This window comes from Sapajus apella, unplaced genomic scaffold (assembly GCF_009761245.1).
Source record: "Sapajus apella isolate SASKATOON/1434 unplaced genomic scaffold, GSC_monkey_1.0 scaffold10, whole genome shotgun sequence".
NCBI lineage: Eukaryota > Metazoa > Chordata > Mammalia > Primates > Cebidae > Sapajus > Sapajus apella.
In genome coordinates, this window is record NW_022436950.1 from 10,532,939 (window position 1) to 10,553,073 (window position 20,135).

Genomic DNA, 20,135 nt, shown 5'->3' on the forward strand with positions numbered 1-20,135 from the left:
TTACAGTGGGAAGACAAGATAGCTTCCAGTTATTCCATCATGATAGAAAAAGATTTAAATAATTTTTAAAACTCACTTCATCTTGAATAAAATCTTAGTGAAGTATGAAAGAGTTATCATTCAAGTACCCATTCAGTGCCTGGCACATAGGAGGTATATATTTAATACTAGATATTATGATTATAGTAATTGTCATCAATATCTTTTAGTTTGGACTCTGTTAACCCAAAGATTCACTAACGGTGGTGACTTTGGATTGTTTTGTCTTTTTGTATCTCCTAATTTACCCAAGGAAAGCAAGCAGAATCAGTATGCTTCAAATGTATGATGCCCACTGCACATACCTATTGCCTCATAGAAAGTAGTACATTGAAAAAAAATTTGGCTGGGCACGGTGGCCAAATCCTAGCTCTTTGGGAGGCCGAGGTGGGCAGATCACCTGAGGTCAGGAGTTCAAGACCAGCTTGGACAACATGGTAAAACCCTGTCTCTACTAAAAATATCCAAAATTAGCTGGGCATGGTGGCACATGCCTGTTATCCCAACTACTAGGAAGACTGAGGCAGGAGAAGTGCTTGAACCTGGGAGGCAGAGGTTGCAATGAGCTGAGATTGTGCCACTGCACTCAAGCCTGGGTGACAGAGTGAGACTTTGTTTCAAAAAAAGAAAAAGAAAAGAAAAAATCATTATAAAAGATTTAAAGTTCAGACCTTGATTGTTAGCCTTAGTCAAGTAGAAATTTTATTTTGTATTTTCTTCATAGATATTATTCAAGAACAACAGTGATTTAAGAATAATTGTTTTTTTTTCTAACTCAAATTTAAAAACAGCCAGTGAGCCAACTCAAAAATCAGTTGGCTTAGGGCAGCCAAAGCTTAAAGATTTATCAGATAACTATGAGTAAAGAAAGATAACACTGTATACTATGAACTCTTCTAATAAAGTAAGTTAAAATGAATATTGATTGAGAATGGAATATTGTGGTTGAAATGCATATGAAAACATAATGCTGTTAATATGGGGAAACATAAATGAAGCCAAACTTATTTTCTATAATTCATAGTGCATCTTCAAACACTTTGCATAAGATCAATAGCAAAAGGCATGATCATTGTAAGGCAGAGGAAAACAGTCATCCTCGGGTGTCTTCTGGTTGAAAATTCCCTTGAGAGATTCCATCATTTGAGTCACCTCATATTCCTGTTGCCAGTTGTCATAGAGCATAGCGAAGTCCTCAGACTGAGAGCCAGTTGAGGAATAACTGATTCAACTAGATGCATAGGAGTTTTCCTCTATAAAAGAGGCCATTAGAATAAACCCAAAGATATCTGAGAACTGTGCATCACTCCAGAGTTCTGCCAGAGCACAAATGTTGCAGAAATAGCTGCCAGCGAATTGGCCCCTGACTGGCATGGGGTTGATTTTATTAATTTGCATCATTTAATCCCCAGTGTAACTCTAAGAACATTATGGCGATAAAAACCAGAACGGGATAGGTTTGGCTGTAGTTGGATTTTAGATACTGTATTGAATAAATGTCTACAGAAAGAGTTCATCCTATTTTTTTCCTTGCCATCTCCATTCTTACCAAATCTTTCCAACCTAGTGAGTCCCAAGAACAGACAATTCTAGGGACCCTGGCCTTCTCCTGACTATGTTAGAGCCCCTTAGTGATCTGAGATGTAATACATGCACAGGGTTGCCCTGGCCCCTGATTGTGGCATTTGCCTCTTTGGAGAAGCTCTGGACTGGAGCAGGCCTGGATGGACTGAGCCGATAGCCCTGAGACTGTACTGTTTAGGAAGTTAAAAGCATACGTCATTGACATTGGACTTCATGAAGCAGAGTGGGGCTTTTGAGTTTTACAGACCATAGCAGTAGGGAAATGTGAGGCTGTTTCTGTAGCGATTCTTTTAAAGGGAACAAGGCATCTCATTTCAGAATTTGCAGTGTTCAGATTGCCAGCTAAAGAAAGCTATTTTTTTCATAAATATCTCTAACTACTCTTATCTTCCTAAATGGTTGGAAAGTAGTACTGACGTAGATACTTGTCGAGGTCTTTGATTTTACCCTTTTAACATTTCTCAGCATGTTCTTGGTTATATGTCGCTTCATCGAGAATACCATGTAATGTTGTTTGTAATAGTTTAATCTATGCCTATTTCCACTAAGAGTGATTGCTCCATTAATAGAAAGACAACCTTTGAAATAGGCAATCAATCTCATGTTTTTTTCTATTGATGTAAGTGACTATATTTAGTGCAGGAATCAAATTCACGTATATGTTATACGTGAATTATAATCAACCGAGTAGGACCTAGAAGTTGTAAATGTTTCATTCAACAGATTTTATTTAAAAATAAAACAGTAAGATGCCAGGTATAGAAACAGTGTGAAATAAAACAGACATGGAATATTTTAGTGTGAGGTTCCTTCTCTAAAATGGTCTGAGTGACATAAACTGGTTTCATAAACACGAAGTGAACAAATACCAGATAGAAAAGCAATTTAATGCTAATTAAGTGAGCCCAGAAGTAATCACCTGAGTGTATGCTGAAACATTGCCTTTTGAAAATGGACAAAATATCTGATTTTGCTCATATGCTTTAGTCCATGACCATAGCAATGCTAGGAGTTTTGTTTTCTCATCACTGTCTGCATTTATCTAAGCAAAGGAGGGCTTATTTCAAAAATTTCTTTTTCTCGTTTTCAAACTTTTGAGAGAGTGCCTCAATTTGAAATATCCACTTCTCTTCAGCTTTGATCAGATGCCTTTAAATTCAAGAAGTATACGCATTTTGTCTTGACTCATAATGATAGCTTTAAAATCACTTGAAGATGGCTTTTTCTAAGGTGCTGTTTGAATCACTGTGACATCAGCTCTGGATCCTTGTTTGTCGTTTCTATCAGGTTCTCTCTGAAGCACGCAAAGGTGTCCTGAAAAGTTGGGTCTAGCCAGGGTCAGGAGCTGAAGGTCACATTCTTACTTATGGGAGAATGACAGTCAGCTTCCCTGGGGCTACCATTTCTCAGAAAATATTAGGTCAGATTTAGACTAACTCCTGAGTTCATAGCTTCTCTCCTTAGGTGGGCCTGATGCTCTTCCTGAGCATGTCAGGTCCCCCCACTTCAAGCAGAATCACATCCAGGGATTTGGAACGTAAAGTAACCTCTCCCAATTGTCTCAGGCTGGGTGCACAGCTATGTCCTAGAAATATCCAGATATGAGTCAAATGTCCAGCCTCACACACTCAAATCCTTGGCTACAGAATAATCATAAACTGTGAGTTTTCAGCTTTCTGGAGTTCCAGAAAAATAAATAATGATATTCAGCTGGTGAAATCCAAAATAAGATAGATTTCTTTAATAAAATCAAGACCCAAGCTTCACTTTTTCTCATCAACCTGAAAAGATTTATTCAGACATGGGAATCAACCTCACTTAACTAGCTAAATGAAGCTAACTAGTTAAATAGACTAAAGGAAAGATTCTTTTTACTAGTGCTATGTATATATTTTTTCATTTTTCATTTTACTGAAGAAGATTCCTTGTCTGGAATTTTCTGAGAGTTCTGTACTTTGTACAAACAGCAGGTTGGGCTCTGTTGCTAGAGGCCATGACCCGTAGCCTTGGATCTTTATTTTTTGGCCAGAAAAATGACAGAAGCCATGGGTGCAGCGGTTTCACCACTGCTTTTTCTTATCTCCCTAGGGGAAGAGTGCGACATTGACATAAATGAATGTGACAGTAACCCCTGCCACCATGCTGGGAGCTGCCTGGACCAGCCCAATGGTTATACTTGCCACTGCCCACATGGTTGGGTGGGAGCAAACTGTGAGATCCGTAAGTATTTCTGCAGCTCATCCACTGTTATTTAACATTTATAGCTGTTACTTAAGCATTTTCCTTCAGCAAGAAGATGCCGATTGTGACCAGAGAGCTCCCATGTCACTGACAGATGAGGCAGTGAGTCCCAGAGGGACAACCAGAGCTCCTCCTGCCCCAGTTTGGTGCTCAAAACCTGGTTTAGCACGTGTGCCCCCTGCATTCTGCCGCCCCCGCTCCTTCCTGAGTCTGAAGCCAGCCTTTCCCCAGGATGAGAATTTTTAGATGTCATCCAGAGTTCACTGCTACTCATGCAGCCAAAAATGTGCTGAACAGAAAAGCATTAGAATCATATTAAAAAAATAGTCTTTGTGTTGAAAATTACGAAACACAGAGAATATAAATTCCCTTTTTATTTATGTGTTCAAGTGTCTTCAAATGTATTAAGTTCCATCTATTGCCTGGGGAAAAGTCCAGTCAAGACAAGCTTAAAAGAAAAGCTGAAAAACGTTTTGGGCTGCTTACAGCTGAGGAATCTCTTAGGGTGAACTAACAGAAGTTTGATAAATGTCATAATCAAGATTTTATACATAAAAACAATGTATCTACTAGGATTGAAGTGAAAATGAGAAATGATGTGGAATCGAGTTTTTATTTGTTATTTTTATTTATTTATTTTGAGACTGAGTCTCTCTCTGTCACCATGCTGGAGTGCTGTGGCACAATCTTGGCTCACTGCAACCCCCAGATTCAAGCGATTCTCCTACCTCAGCCTCCCGAGTAGCTGGGACTACAGGCACGCGCCACCACACTTAGCTAATTTTTGTATTTTTAGTAAAGATGGTGTTTCACCATGTTGGCCAGAATGTTCTCGATCTCTTGACCTTGTGATCTGCCCGCCTTGGATTGCAGCTCTGTGTCATTACATACAGATTACAGGCATGAGCCACTGTGCCCAGCCAGAATCAAGTTTTCAATTGTTTTGGAACTGTTAAAGATTCCACTTTGAAAGATATTTTCTTTTTCTTTAAATTAGCTGGGGCAGTTTGAACTTTCATAGCCGAAGAAAGCTAAGCATGCTGTCTTGGCCTGATCTGTCTGCTGTCTCTATTCCTTCACTCTGTGTCACAAGACCAGACCCTCACTGGTGGCCCTCGCTGCCTCTGGCTGCATAGGGTCATCTCATTCTCAGTGCATGTCTGACATGGAGGTGGCCAGTATTAGGAAATCTCTTGTCCAAATATGGACCACATTCTCTGACATCAACTTGACCAGCTTGACCACATTCTCCAACATCAATTTGACCAACTTGATAAGAGGCTGAGGATATGATTTAGCCTCTTACCTGCTCACTTAGTGTTTTTCCTCTTGGTTCATGCAGCCAAAGTATGAAGTGTGTAATTATTATAGGGCTCCCCCTTAGCATTCTCAAATGCTCCCATACAGGCTTAGAATTAACTTTCCTTGCTAAAGATGGGTGAGAAATACTCCCTTGCTGAAGAGAGAGACAAAGGACTGAAGAGGGTTTCAATGATAAAATTGTAGGGACTGCAGTTTGTTGTAGGATCTTAAGTCCAGTCTGGTGGAATCTGCTGGTAGAAAGGATTCCAGACTTGGGTTAACAGGACCTTGGCTCTCATTCTGGCCAAGCCACTCATTGTTATGACTGTGTGCTAAGCCTCAGTTTACTTTTCCACAAAATGGGACCAGTTTTCATTCTGAAGTTTAGTAGGACAAATTGACACATTTGATGCCGTAGGGCAGAGTAATATCTATTTATAGCTTTAAAATGGGATTGATGAAAATAAATATATAGGAGAGTATAGATGAAAAGTCAGGAACACACAGGATATCATCAAGAAATTTTGAGGTGAGATCCTGTCTTTGTAAAAAACCTAAAGTTTACTTCTTCTGGTGATGATAATGTAGGCAAAATATGGAATAAAAAAAAGGAGCAAAGTTCAAGCTCCATCATATTCTGTAACCTGGATAAACAAATTTACCGCTGGAAGCCTCATCTTTCTCACTTGGTTATAGGAAGGCTTCCCGTGCAGATTGCTGCGAGGATTAAATGAGGCAAATGTGCAGATTTCTGCTGTTCAGTAGACACTAAAAAATGCTGGTTATTCTTTCTTTTATTTTTTCTGTACTACTGTAGCTCTTAAGCTATGGGCTACTCCCAGGGAGGATTAACTTCAGCAATTATCTTTTTAGATGCTGCCTACAGCCCAGGACAGTGGCTATTCTGAGTGGCTGGGTGTGATAGGGCCCATTACACATCTGAGTACACACCTGGACTCTTTGTTCACTCACTCTATCATTTTCCATTTGATGATCTCATTTATATTTCTCTATGGAGCCAAAGGAATTAAAACTAAATTTCATTACAGATTAGGCTCTGCCAGGTCCCAGCATTGGATATTTCTTTACCATGAGCTGAGATCACCATGAAAGGAGATCATGTGTATGAAGTTTGCAGGTGACACAAAGCTGAAGCCAGTGGCTGGCGTCTAGAGAGCTGGCTCTGAATCAATGGAATGAATCCTAGGATCAGGAGTGGACGCAGAGTTTGTACAGTTGGTGGGGCAGGGAAGCTATAAGAGGCCTCTAGTCCTACATGAGCCATGGAAACCACAGACTCTGAGGTCTCTTTCTAACTCTGAGCATCTATGATTTTCAGAAACCAAGAGGTGGATGCCTGGGTATCACAGAGTCTGGTTGGTAGATCTAAACAGGAAAGTTCAGGCGTCCACAGAGAACCATGGCCCACATAGCTACATGGTGCTGGAGGGCTGCCGAGTCATCCAAGGAAGTGAAGGAGTCTTCTATTAACCTGATCACTGCCTTCAGAGGCCACATTGCTTGTCTCTCTTCCTTGCTCCCTCTGCTGTAGCCAGTGTCCTGCTTTCCCTTCCTTGAGCAGGTCAATGTCATCCCTGCCTTCAGGACCTTTGCCCGTGCTGTTCCCTATGCCTGGAGTTCTCTTCCTTCAGATCTTAGCACAGGTGCCTTCTTCTCATTCAGGTCTCAGTCCAAAGGTGCCTTCCCTGACCATCTGTATTAGTCTCCTATTGCCACTATAGCAAATTACCACGAATTGAGTGACTTAAAACAACACAGATCTATCACCTTACAGTTCTGGCATTTTACCACTTTTGGACTGATCACAATTTTTTTTTTCGAATTATAAAAAATGGAAAACATGCCTTCCTAAAATCAAGGCCTAAAAATAAAAAAATTCTATAAATCTTTACACGGCAGTGTGGATGTGTTTTGCTTTATCTGTGTAAGCTTTACAAAGTTAGAGTTCTAGTTAACCTCACTGACTGACAGTTGGCCAGTTTTGTATATTAAACAGTTGAATCTATGGTTAAAGGCAGTTAAACTATTAAATTAATGATATTTTGCAGTTGAGAAATAGGCAAATAGGCTATCTTAGATTTATGCATTCAGTCAGGAATCGGTGGCTCTTTATTGTCAGGCATTGAGCGTAGTTCTGGGATGTAAAGGTTACTGAAACATCGCCTGCCTTTGGGAGCTTGTAATCTGAGGGCAGTTTTGAATATGTGATGAGCCGCTGTAAGGCTTTGCACAGCCACCGCTAGACAACCAGGGAAAGGGAATGTAACTCTTCCTGGGGCTACAGATGAACTATAGATGGATGTCTTGGGCCTCTTCCTTTAGCAATAGATGGAATTTAATCATGTTTAAAGAAACTTATCAAATGATTATAGTATACGGGCAGTTCTCATTATACAAATAGGTTGGCTTCTTTGGTTCTCATTTTAATGTAAACCAACATGTTTAAAAAATGAAACTAATTAATATCTCTCCTTATCCAGATCCCCACCTCACTATTTAAAGGTAACTACTCTTAGACATTTACTGGATATTCTTCTGGATGCATTCAGTCAATAGTTAAGTTCCTAGTTTCTCCTGTCCAAATGAGACCTTTTTGTACACTCTTCAACATACTGCTTTTATGTGTAACAGTGTATCCTGAAGATGCACCCACACTGGCCTATTCAGATCTACATCACTTTTTAAAATGCCACATGGTTTGGGAGGCCGAGGTGGGTGGGTCATGAAGTCAAGAGATCGAGACCATCCTGGCCAACATGGTGAAACCCTATCTCTACTAAAATTGCACAAATTAGCTGGGCGTTTGGCACGCACCTGTAGTCCCAGCTACTTGGAGGCTGAGGTGGAAGAATTGCTTGAACCCAGGAGGTGGAGGTTTCAGTGAGCCAAGACCGTGCCACTGTGTTCCAGCCTGGCAGCAAAGCAAGACTCTGCCTAAAAAAAAAAAAAAAAAAAAAAAGGCCACATAGTATTTTCATTCTTTAGCATCTCCAAAATTTATTTAGTCAGACCCCCATTGATAGGTAATATATTTGGGGTTTTTTGCTTTTTAAAGCAATACTAGAATGAATATTCTTATATATGCAACTGTCTTAGTTTGCTTGCATTACTATAACAAAATACCTTACAGTAAGTACTTGCTCACAGTTCTGGAGGCCAGGAAGTCTGAGAGCAAGGCACTGGCAGATCCAGTGTCTGATGAGGGCCCATTCCTCATAGATAGAACCTTCTGGCAATGTCTTCACATGGTGGAAGGGCAAGGTGACTCTCTTGGGCCACTTTTATAAGGACATTAATCTAGTTCATGAAGGCAGAGCCCTCATGACTTCGTCACATGCCAAAGACTACATCTCTTAATTCTATCACTTTGTTGATTAGTGTGTTAGTTCATTTTCATACTGTTATAAAGAACTGCCTGAGACAGGGTAATTTATAAAGGACAGAGATTTAATTGACTCACAGTTCAGCATGGCTGGGAAGGCCTCAGGAAACTTACAATCATAGTGGAAGACAAAAGGGAAGCAAGGCACCTTCTTCACAAGGTGGCAGGAAGGAGAAGTGTTGAGTGAAGTGAGAAGAGCCCCTTATAAACCATCAGATCTCATGAGAGCCTCTTATAAACCATCTGATCTCATGAGAACTCACTAACTATCATAAGAACAGCATGGGGGGAACCGACCTCATGATTCAGTTACTTCCACCTGTCTCTCCCTTTACACATGGGGATTATGAGGATTATGGGGAATACAATTCAAGATGAGATTTGGGTGGGGATACGATGCCTAACTGTATCAATTAGTTGGCAACATTTGAACTTGGGAGTCACATATATTCACGCCACAGTAACATCTTTGTGCTTACTTATGTAAGAATATCAATAATCGAAATTCTCAAAACATAATTGTCAAATTAAAGGGTGTTTGCATTTAATGTTTTGATTTTGGTTGGTGATTATCTTTTTTTTTTTTTTTTTTTTTTTTGTCTTTTCATAAGAATTTCAGTATAAATCGACTCTTTGCCTTTCAGAACTTCTCCCCCGGAAAGCAATGGTGTTGGGGCCCATGGGTAGCTTGCAAATCCCACTGAATCCATAATTACCTTTAGTACATGCTTGGAACACCAGCAATGTATCCTCTACTTCTCAGGGTGGGATTGTGGCTAGATGTGGGAAAAGCATCCTGACTGAGTGGCAAGAATGCTATGGTAGAGTTTTGTGGTTGATAACTCAATTCTGTGAGTTGAGCTGGTTTTGAATTCTAGCTCCTCAGGTATTTATCCCTGGGCTGGAAAACAAGATCTCTGAGCCTCAGGCCTTGATACATGGGATAGTAAATTTAAGCAATATAGTTCAGTGCTGGGTACACAGTAGGTGCTTAACAAATGGTTGCCTTAATTATCATCATTAGCTGTCTTTCTCTTCAAACAACTAGAAGTCTCTGGGCATCTGCTGGAAATGAAATTTCCCATCTCTGATAGAATCTTGGTAAATTAGATACTTTGGGGTGATGAACTAATTTTCTGTAAGTATAGAATATTATGGACCACAGACATTATATAGATAGGTAGTTGTTACTGATGTAATTAGATCTTGATTTTTTTATTCCAAAATATCTCATGAGGAGGAACTTTCCATTGTCTCTCTGAAGAGTAATGGTGGATTTGTATAGCATAGGGAAGTGCTTTTCAGGCCTGTTAAGTGCAACCCACAGTAAGCAATATGTTGATGCTGCATGTAACCCACAGACTAGTATATGCAAAACACACACAACATAAAATAATACTTAACTTTTTATAAGTGTGACAAACTCTGAAATAGTTGTCTAAATTATTATTTTTTAAAATGTGAATCTGGCTCATTACATTGATTTCTGTAACCTACAGTTTGGAAAACATTGCTTATTGATTGAAGTATGTGGCTTTAGAACCAGACCACCTGGGCTTAAACTCTTGCTGTGTGTGTTACGCTGGGCATGTAGCTTCCCTCTCAGAGTCTCAGTTGCTTCCTACATAAAATGAAGGTAATAGCAGTGTCTATCTCAAAGCATTATAGGAAGAATAGGTGAGTTAACACCTTAACACTTAGAGTGTCCAGCACAAATTAAACCCTCAATGAATATCAGCTTTTATTAACTAAAATGAAGAGCTAAACATCCAAATTTAACTATTTGTCATAACTACTTGAGTGTCTTAAAGGTACCTCCAATTTATTTATTTGTTTATTCAACTTTTATTTTATATTCAGGGGGTACATGTGCAGGTGTTTACCTGGGTATGTTGTGTAATGCTGAGGTTTGGGATATGAGTGATCCCATCACCCAGGTACTGAGCATCATCCCCAACACTTAGTTTTTTTCAACCATTTTCCCCCTCTCTTTCCTTCCTCCCTAGTAGTCCTTAATATCTATTGTTGTGGTCTCTATGTCCACAAGTACCCAATGTTTACCTCCCCCCAACCTTCTGTTTTTCTTGAGACAGGTTCTCACTCTGTCACCCAGGCTGGAGTTCAGTGGTGCGATCTCAGCTCACTGTATCCTTTGCTTCCCAGGCTGAAGCCATTCTTGTGCCTCAGCCTTCCAAGTAGCTGGGATTGCAGGCATGTGCCATGATACCTGGCCAATTTTTTTGTATTTTTAGTAGAGATAGGGTTTTGCCATGTTGGCCAGGCTGGTCTGGAACTCCTGAGATCAAAGCTATCGCCCGCTTCAGACTTCCAAACTGCTTGGATTACAGGTGTGAGCCACTGTGAGTGGGCAGCTCCCACTTATAAGTGAGAACATGTGGTGTTTGGTTTTCTGTTCCTATGTTAATTCACTTAGGATAATGGCCTTCAGCTGCATCAATGTTGCTGCAAAGGACATGATTTCACTCTTTTTTTTTGAGATGGAGTTTCGCTCTTGTTACCCAGGCTGGAGTGCAATGGTGTGATCTCAGCTCACCGCAACCTCCGCCTCCTGGGTTCAAGCAATTCTCCTGCCTCAGCCTCCCGAGTAGCTGGGACTACAGGCACGCGCCACTGTGCCCAGCTAATTTTTGTATTTTTAGTAGAGATGGGGTTTCACCATGTTGACCAGGATGGTCTCGATCTCTTGACCTCATGATCCACCTGCCTCGGCCTCCCAAAGTGCTGGGATTATAGGCATGAGCCACCGCGCCCAGCCCACTCTTTTATTTTAATGACTGCATAGTATTCCATGCTGTATATGTACCACCTTTTCTTTATTCAATCCACCGTCGATGGGCACCTTGGTTGCTTCTATGTTTTTGCTTTTGTGAATAGTGCTGCAATGAACATGCAAGTGCCTATGGTTTTTTTGGTAGAACAGTTTGTTTTCTTTTGGATCTATACCCAATAATGAGATTGCTGAGTTGAGTAGCAGTTCTGAGTTATTTGAGAAATCTCCAAACTGCTTTCCACAGTGGCTGAACTAATTCACATTTCCACCAACAGTGTATTCCATTTTTCTCTCAGCCTTGCCAATATGTTGTTTCTTGACTTTTAAATAATTGCCAGTTTGACTAGTATGAAATGGTTATCTTATTGTGGTTTTGATTTGCATTTCTCTGACAATTAGTAATGTTGAGCATTTTTTTCTTGTTTGTTAGCCACTTGCATATTTTCTTTTGAGAAGTGTCTGTTCATACCTCCTGCCCATTTTTGAATGAGGTTAGAGGTTATTTGTTTTTTGTTTGTTCAATTGTTTAAGTTTTTTATAGATTCTGGGTATTAGATCTTTGTTGGATGCATCATTTGTAAACATTTTCTCCTATTCTGTAGGTTGTCTGTTTACTCTATCAATAGTTTCTTTTGCTGTGCAGAAGCTCTTTAGTTTAATTAGATCTCACTTATTAAATTTTGCATTTGTTACAATTGCTTTTGAGGATTTAGTCATATATTATTTTCCAAAACCTGTGCCCAGAATTGATACCTCCAATTTAACATGTATAAAACCAAACCCAGGATCTTCCTTTCAAACCTGGTCATCTCACTCGGCTACAACACCTCATCCATCCAGTAATAAAAGCCAGGAAACCAGGAGTTGGCCTCCTGGCTTCTCTCCCCTCATTGGCCTATCTGTACAAGCTGCACTTAGTCTGGTTGATTCCGCCCTAACACATCACTCACATACATTCCCCTCTCTCTGTCTCCATGTCCATCACCCCAGGCCAAGCTACCACTAACTCTGCTTCATCCTACAGGAGGCTCTGAACTGGCATTTGTCCTTGCTCCTCAAACCTTTTCTTCATGCACAGGCAGAAGGATTTTTTCAAAGTGCAAATTGGAACACTCAGACCCTCCCTCCCACTGTTTCCAACCCTGACTGTGCCAAGCTCCTATTAAAATAAATAAGTGGCTAAAGACCCAAGGACACACTGCCCTACTCTGCAAGGAGGCCCTTCCTCCTTGCTGGGGCCACTCTCTCCCTCTCTCTCAAGCAGTCGCACCGTTATCCTTCCTGCCCTCACTCTGCTCCCTCCCCTTCCTCCCACAGGCCTGTGCTCACTCTGGTTCTTTGTCCGTGGCAGTCTCCCCTCTGCTCTTGCCCATCGCTGGTTAGTCCCCACTCACACTTAGAACCTAACTCCCTAAGAGCTCCTGTGGTGCAAGCTCTCTTGATAGTCAGTGAAGTAAAATATCCCCTGTCCTCCTGCTGCACTGAAGAGCTCGTCTCCTGTAGACATAGCACGGTTGTACTTTTACTTTTTGTGTGTGTGATCATTTGCCTGATCCCTGTATTCCTCAAAAAACTTGGGGCTGCATGAGCCTACTTTTCTCTCTATTTTCCCTTGCTTTCTATCCCTGCCAGTCAGTACTGTCCCTGGCACATAGTAGGTCCTTAATTCATGTGCTCAGTGAATGGATCTCCATGAAGGAGATGATCTCTTTCATTCCCTTTTCTCATTTATTCCTCTTCTAGAGATTAACAAGAGTTGTTAATCTTTTTTTAGTCTCACTGCTTTGATTGTCTTGCTAAACTTTAGCTATAGAAAACAAAGTAATTTGACATCCCTCCTCACAATTGTTCTAGGCAAGTGGTCTAAAAAAGTATTAAGCCAAGTAACATCTTCATAAGACAGATTCTCACTTTTGCTCTTTTTAAAAATAACATAGGTAAGGGTGTTCCTATTTCTCCACATCCTCTCCAGCATCTGTTGTCTCCCGATTTTTTAATGATCGCCATTCTAACTGGTGTGAGATGATATCTCAGTGTGAACACGTGGACTCAGGGAGAGGAGCATCACACACAGGGGACAGTTGGGGGGCGTAGGGGAGAGACAGTGGGGAGTGGGGAGGGGAGTAGTGGGGAGGGAAGGGACGGTGGGGAGGGATAACGTGGGGAGAAATGCCAGATACAGCATGCACCTAAAGTAAAATAAATAAATAAATTTTAAAAAATAACATAGGTAAGCAAATTAACTAGTCTAGCTACATTCATTTAGGTAAATTGAAAAGTAGATATGGCGTATGTATTTTAGACTGGAGTTTATTTTTGGCAGAGTGGAGGTGGGTCTGATTTCATTCTCAGCTTGGCCACTGACTGCCTGCTTCACCTTGAGCAACTGATCCAAGTCTAGCACGTCTGCTGAGCTCAAGGTGCTTGTTTAGGGCCAGCTGAAATGTTTAATGCAAAAGCACTTTGGAAAATACAAAACCTCAAACAAATTTAGCTTAAACAAAAATGCAAATGATCTGTCAGACCCACAAGTGTGTCATTTTTCTTGAACAGTTCAGGCACATGCATTCCTGGTCACGCACCTGCTGGGGCTGATGAGATCAACCCATCTAACCCATCTGGCACACTCTGGTTCACAATTCTTTCCCATGCCATGCTGTAGCCAACATAGTCAACGATTCATGTGATGAGACTCCTGGGATGCAGCAAAGCAATGACTTATGAGGATAGCGTCTGGACGGAGAGATGGTGATTGCAGCCACCTGGCAGAGATAAATTTGCTGCCTCTCAGACCTAGTATTGGACTTATCCAGATCCATCCCAGCTACTAAACCAATTAGCCTATAAAGCAGCCACAGTCATTTCTATCAAAAAAGTTTTAGATGACGGTGAGGGGGAATCTAACTTTAAAGAGAAAGGCAGGGGGAGGGAGGAAAGCAGAACTTGTAGGCGAAATCTTGAGAAAGTTTTCCTGAAAGTCCAAACAGCTTGGAATACAGAGTTTTGGGATATGGAGCAGATGGTCAGAAATGCAAGCAGTCAGACCTGGGACACCACACTGAGGACGTAGCCCAGTATGGTTTTTTTTTTTCCACTTTAGTGGCCATGTGGTTGTGCACTCACTGTGTATACACAATTGGTATGATATGTAAGTTAATTCTATGAAGCTTATGCATAGACTGCAAGAACTCATCAAGAACTCGTGTGATCTTCCATAGTGATCAGATCTGAGCACTCTACCGAGTTGGAGGAAAACGTAGTACTGGCTGCCCTTGTATTGATGCTAAATGGATGTTATAACATACTCTGCTTAGTGTTGGACTCCAGCCTGCAACTAAATTTTTTAGAGAATGTTATAATATTTGGAAATCAAGTGAATCACGCTTGCTTTTTCAGCCAGAAAAACAAGTTTTCTCTCTCAGTGCATACCAGGTATTGCCAAATGAGACGGCTGCAGATTTGGGGATTGAGCCTTGGTTCTGGTTTCCCAAAACACCTTCTTCCTTCCATCATGAGTATTTGCTCTGCTGATTTATGTTACTTTGTCTGCCTGTGTGTGAGTTGGCTTAGCTGGAGCAGTGAATGCACTAATGGTCATTTAGTTTTACTAAGCTCCATGGGCCTTATGAGCTCAGGCAGGCAGACTCAAATGACAAACCAGGCTTCAAAGGTTTTGGTGAAATATTCAGGAGTGTCTGGATGCAAACTGGGAAATCATGTTATTCATCTATTCTCAAATTCTCAGGAAGCATCCAGGCTGGGCACGTGGTTCGTTTTTCTGTTAGCTTCTAGGAAGTGGGTCTTCAGGCCTGGGCTGCTGCTTGAGTATCTATCTGTACACTTCTTCAGACTGCAGCTTTTCAAGGTAAGGAATAGCTAATTGTGATTTTTGGATTCTATGATGACTGAAGATATAGCTAAGATGAGGGTGTAAGTATCTAGAGGCCACAAATACTCTCACTGATAATGGTACACTGAGAAGAGTCCTGTGGATTTCATGGAAAGACAGGCTCATTCCCATTTCCACTAACCTCTGAATCTCATTTGCAGGCACTTGAAATTCCACCATGAAAGTGATGTCCTGGCATGGGTGGGGAAGTGTGGAATGGTGGTGGTGGTGTGTGAGTAAAGTAGAGAAAGCATCCTTTATTCCATTTGAGCTCAGATTCTCTTTGGTCTTACCTAGCTCCTTAAAATGTCCACAGTTTCCTTTCAAATCCTATATACACTATCTAGAGAGTTTCACTTGGGTGCAGACCTATAAACAGGAAATAACTTGATGTTCTTGACCTATGCCAAGCACAGAGATTACACCCTGTCCTTCTAGTTTTTTCTGCTAATACAGGTTGGTGCTTTTAGTAAGGACACAGGGCCATGCTCGATAATCCTCAGCTCAGAGCGGATACCTTAGGGGATAGGATGCTTCCCTTTGTCCTTCCCTCCTTCACCACCATACTGCTCCTCTTTAAGGACAATCACCACGTGCCCAGGAGTGGACTTTTTAACTTTTTAAAAAGTTAAAAAGTTTTAAATGTTTTAAAAACATGTTTTCTAACTTATGTCACAGCAAGCCAATTTCCATTTTACAAGCAAGGAAACCAAAGCTCAAGGAGATCGAGTAAATGTAGGAGCTGGGATTGAAAGCAAGGTTGGTGTGATCCCAAGGCTGATACTATTTCCACTCTTACGCTGAAGATGATCCTAAAAATGTCTTCTTTAAATGTATTGCTTATTGCTTCATTGTAAAAGGAATAAATTTTTATTTTTAAAAAGCTGGGAAAGACTGAGAAGTATATAGAGGAAAATAATCATTTTAAATTCTGTCTTCTAGAGATCACTGTGGTTAGCATGTGGCTGTTCAAAGGCTAAGACCTCAGGTCTTGACTTGTATCAGATGTACTCACTCTAAGTGATGTCAATTCTCTAAGCCTCCTTTGTAAAGTGGAGAGAGAGAAAAATGTATCTTCTGGTGGTTATAATGATTAAATGAGCTGTTTTTAAAAAGAACTTAGTTCATAATAAGAAATCAATATATGTTTGCCATTATCATCATACTATCCTTCTGAGCTTTTCAATGTGCATACAGATATTTTAAATTCATAACATATTGTCAAATTATTGTACTGTCCAAGTAGATCCTGTTTGATAACATGCTTTTATTCTTTTGTATAATGGATATTTTTTCATCTCACTGAGTGTTAAAGATTTAGGTTGTTATTTATTTTTTGACTTTTATAAATTATGCTGCTGCTGATGGAGTAGAGAGAGAGTGTATGGGGTGAGGGAAATTCAGCTGTGTGTGTGTGTGAGTGTGTGTGTGTGTTTGTGTTTGAGACAAGGTCTCACTCTGTTGCCCAGGCTGGAGTGTGGTGGTGTGATCTCAGCTCACTGCAACCTCCATCTCCCAGGTTCCTGAGTAGCCGGGACCTCAGCCTCCTGAGTAGCTGGGACCACAGGCGTGTGCCACCATACTTGGCTAATTTTTGTATTTTTTGTATAGAAAGGGTTTTGCTGTATTGCCTAGGCTGGCTTCAAGCTTCTAAGCTCAAAGCAACCTGCCTGAGTTGGCCTCCCAAAGGGCTAGGATTACAAGCAAGAGTAATTACATGCCCAGCCACATTTTATTTCTTTAAAAAAAATTATCTGAAAAAAATCTAAAGAAAAATGGTAAAATATTAACATTTATTAACTAAGCAGTGAGTACATGGGTGTCTGTGATTTTTGGAGCCTTTTTCTAAATATGGAATAAGCAATAATATTTAAAATTGTGATAGTAAGATGAGAATCTTCACACATTTCCTGGGCCACTTCCCCAGCATAAATCCTAAAATGGGAATATCTGGGTCAGACCATATGGTAATTAGTCAAAGAAAGGCTTATGTATCAACTTATAGTCCTCATTTCTGGGTACCCTTGCCCACTGTGCTTACCATATTTTTAAAGTAATATTTGGGAGCTGGTAGAGGAGTTACATTTTTTTGTAATTCCAAAGCCAAGCAATTTTCTATTTGTATTTTTTTCTTTTTATGAATTCCTTTGACCATTTTTTTCTGTGGTGTATTTCTGATTTTTGTTTGTTTGTTTGTTTGTTACGGAGTCTTACTCTGTCACCCCGGCTGGAGTGCAGTGGTGCAATCTTGGCTCACTGCAACCATTCAAGCAATTCTCCTGCCTCAGTCTCCCAAGTAGTTGAGATTACAGGCATCTGCCATCTACCCAGTTAATTTTTGTATTTTTGGTAGAGATGGGGTTTCACCATGTTGGCCAGGCTGGTCTTGAACTCCTGATCTCAAGTGATCCACCTTCCCCAGCCTCCCAAAATGCTGGGATTACAGGTGTGAGCCACTGCGCCCAGCTTCTGATTTTTCTTAATGATTCATAAGAAGTCCTTAGTAGTAAGGATATTAACCCTGGGTCTGGATAATCCATAGAAAATAATTCTTCCAAGTTTGGATGGCACTTAGGTTTTAAGTTATCTATGCAAAGATGAAAAAGAACTTCACATTCTAAAGGCCACAACTCATACCCAGCCATTTGCTTATTTTTGCCTGCAGACCTCCAGTGGAAGTCCGGGCACATGGCGGAGAGCCTCACCAACATGCCACGGCACTCCCTCTACATCATCATCGGAGCCCTCTGTGTGGCCTTCATCCTCATGCTGATCATCCTGATTGTGGGGATTTGCCGCATCAGCCGCATTGAGTACCAGGGCTCTTCCAGGCCAGCCTACGAGGAGTTCTACAACTGCCGCAGCATTGACAGCGAGTTCAGCAATGCCATCGCGTCCATCCGGCACGCCAGGTGGGCTGCAGGGGCGGCGTGGGGAATGCTGCCTTCATAGGTGCATTCTCGGGAACAGGGTTTTATTATACACAGGACTTTCCATCTGCAAAGAGAAGATTTTAAAGAATGGAACATAGGTTCCACATTGCATGTGGGGATAGATCATTCAGCCACTTGATAAGCAAACTCCTTTTAATTTGCTGCTAGCTTTTCCTTTTGTTTTGTTTACATTGAATACATTTAGTCATCTAATTTGTGTTGCTCTGCAACTGTAAATACCTGATTTGTAATCACAGTGTACTAAAAACTTTTTTGATGAATTTTTCCTTTGGAGAATGTCTTTTGCCACGTTGGTCTTCAAACAATCAGCATATAAATGATTTGACTTATATATAAATATAAGTCAACATATAAATCATTTGACTTAAAGACCTAGTAAAAGAAGGATAAAGAGCTATCTTTCTACTTTTAGAGAGAATATTTATAAAGCATTGTCCCTTTCTGCGAGAAAGACTCCAGAGGGACAGGGAGTGAGTGTGTTGTCATAGAATGAATGTAAGTTCTGGTGAGGTATAGCTTTGAGTCCTACTGACTCCGTTACCTGAATCTGTAGTTTAGACAGATCTTACAGGCATCTGCCATCTGCCCAGTTAATTTTTGTATTTTTGGTAGAGATGGGATTTCACCATGTTGGCCAGGCTGGTCTCGAACTCCTGATCTCAAGTGATCCACCTGCCCCAGCCTCCCAAAATGCTGGGATTACAGGTGTGAGCCACTGTGCCCAGCTTCTGATTTTTCTTAATGATTCATAAGAAGTCCTTATGTAGTAAGGATATTAACCCTGGGTCTGGATAATCCATAGAAAATAATTCTTCCAAGTTTGGATGGCACTTAGGTTTTAAGTTATCTATGCAAAGATGAAAAAGACCTTCACATTCTAAAGGCCACAACTCATACCCAGCCATTTGCTTATTTTTGCCTGCAGACCTCCAGTGGAAGTCCGGGCAAATGTAGCTCCCTCAACTGTATAAAGTGATAACTATCCCTCCTTGGAGAGTTATGGAAGTCATATATAAATTACAAATATGTATATACTTTTTCCCTCAAATTTTATTTTAGGTTCTGGGGTACATGCTCAGGATGAGCAGGTTTATTACGTAGGTAAACCTGTGCCATGGTGACTTGCTACACAGATTAACCCATCACCTTGGTATAGTCCAGCATCCATTACAAATATTAAAGATGGTATGAACAGATAACCCCATATTTACTTCTCCAAATCTATTATATAGCACAAAACAATCAGCTAAGATAACATTTTACTGACTTTGCAGAGTATGTATTCCAAAAATAATAGCAATATTGTTTATTGAAGTAAGCCATCTCTTCTTTTAGTTGATAGAATAATCTCAAGCACACAATTCAGAACATAAGGGTGCTATAGTGAAAAGTGGCATGAGTTTGATGCCTTAAGATTGGGGCTCAAGGGAACTGGTAGCTGTATGATCTATCTTCGGATGTCCTATGTTGGTATTGGTCAAGACATGAGAAAACCTGGCCGGGCATGGTGGTTCACACCTGTAACCTCAGCACTTTGGGAGGCCGAGGCAGGTGGATCACTTGAGGTCAGGAGTTTGAGACCAGCCTGGCCAACTTGGTGAAACCCCAACTCTATTAACAAAAATTAGTCAGGGCCAGGCGCAGTGGCTCACGCCTGTAATCCCAGCACTTTGGGAGGCCGAGGCGGGTGGATCACGAGGTCAAGAGATCAAGACCATCCTGGTCAACATGGTGAAACCCCGTCTCTACTAAAAACTACAAAAAATTAGCTGGGCATGGTGGCACGTGCCTGTAATCCCAGCTACTCAGGAGGCTGAGGTAGGAGAATTGCCTGAACCCAGGAGGCAGAGGTTGCGGTGAGCTGAGATCGCGCCATTGCACTCCAGCCTGGGTAACAAGCAAAACTCCGTCTCAAAAAAAAAAAAAAAAAAA

The 20,135-nt window shown here is 40.9% G+C and overlaps 1 protein-coding gene across 1 annotated transcript in view; it reads left to right on the forward strand.

Moving 5' to 3' along the window:
• DNER (delta/notch like EGF repeat containing) overlaps positions 1-20,135 on the forward strand; it is a 369,484-nt gene that overhangs the window by 341,418 nt on the left and 7,931 nt on the right. Inside the window, exons 11-12 of the mRNA XM_032277988.1 lie at positions 3,712-3,843; positions 17,915-18,161. Of these exons, the coding sequence (XP_032133879.1) occupies positions 3,712-3,843; positions 17,915-18,161 (379 nt within the window). The remainder of the gene's footprint in view (positions 1-3,711; positions 3,844-17,914; positions 18,162-20,135) is intronic.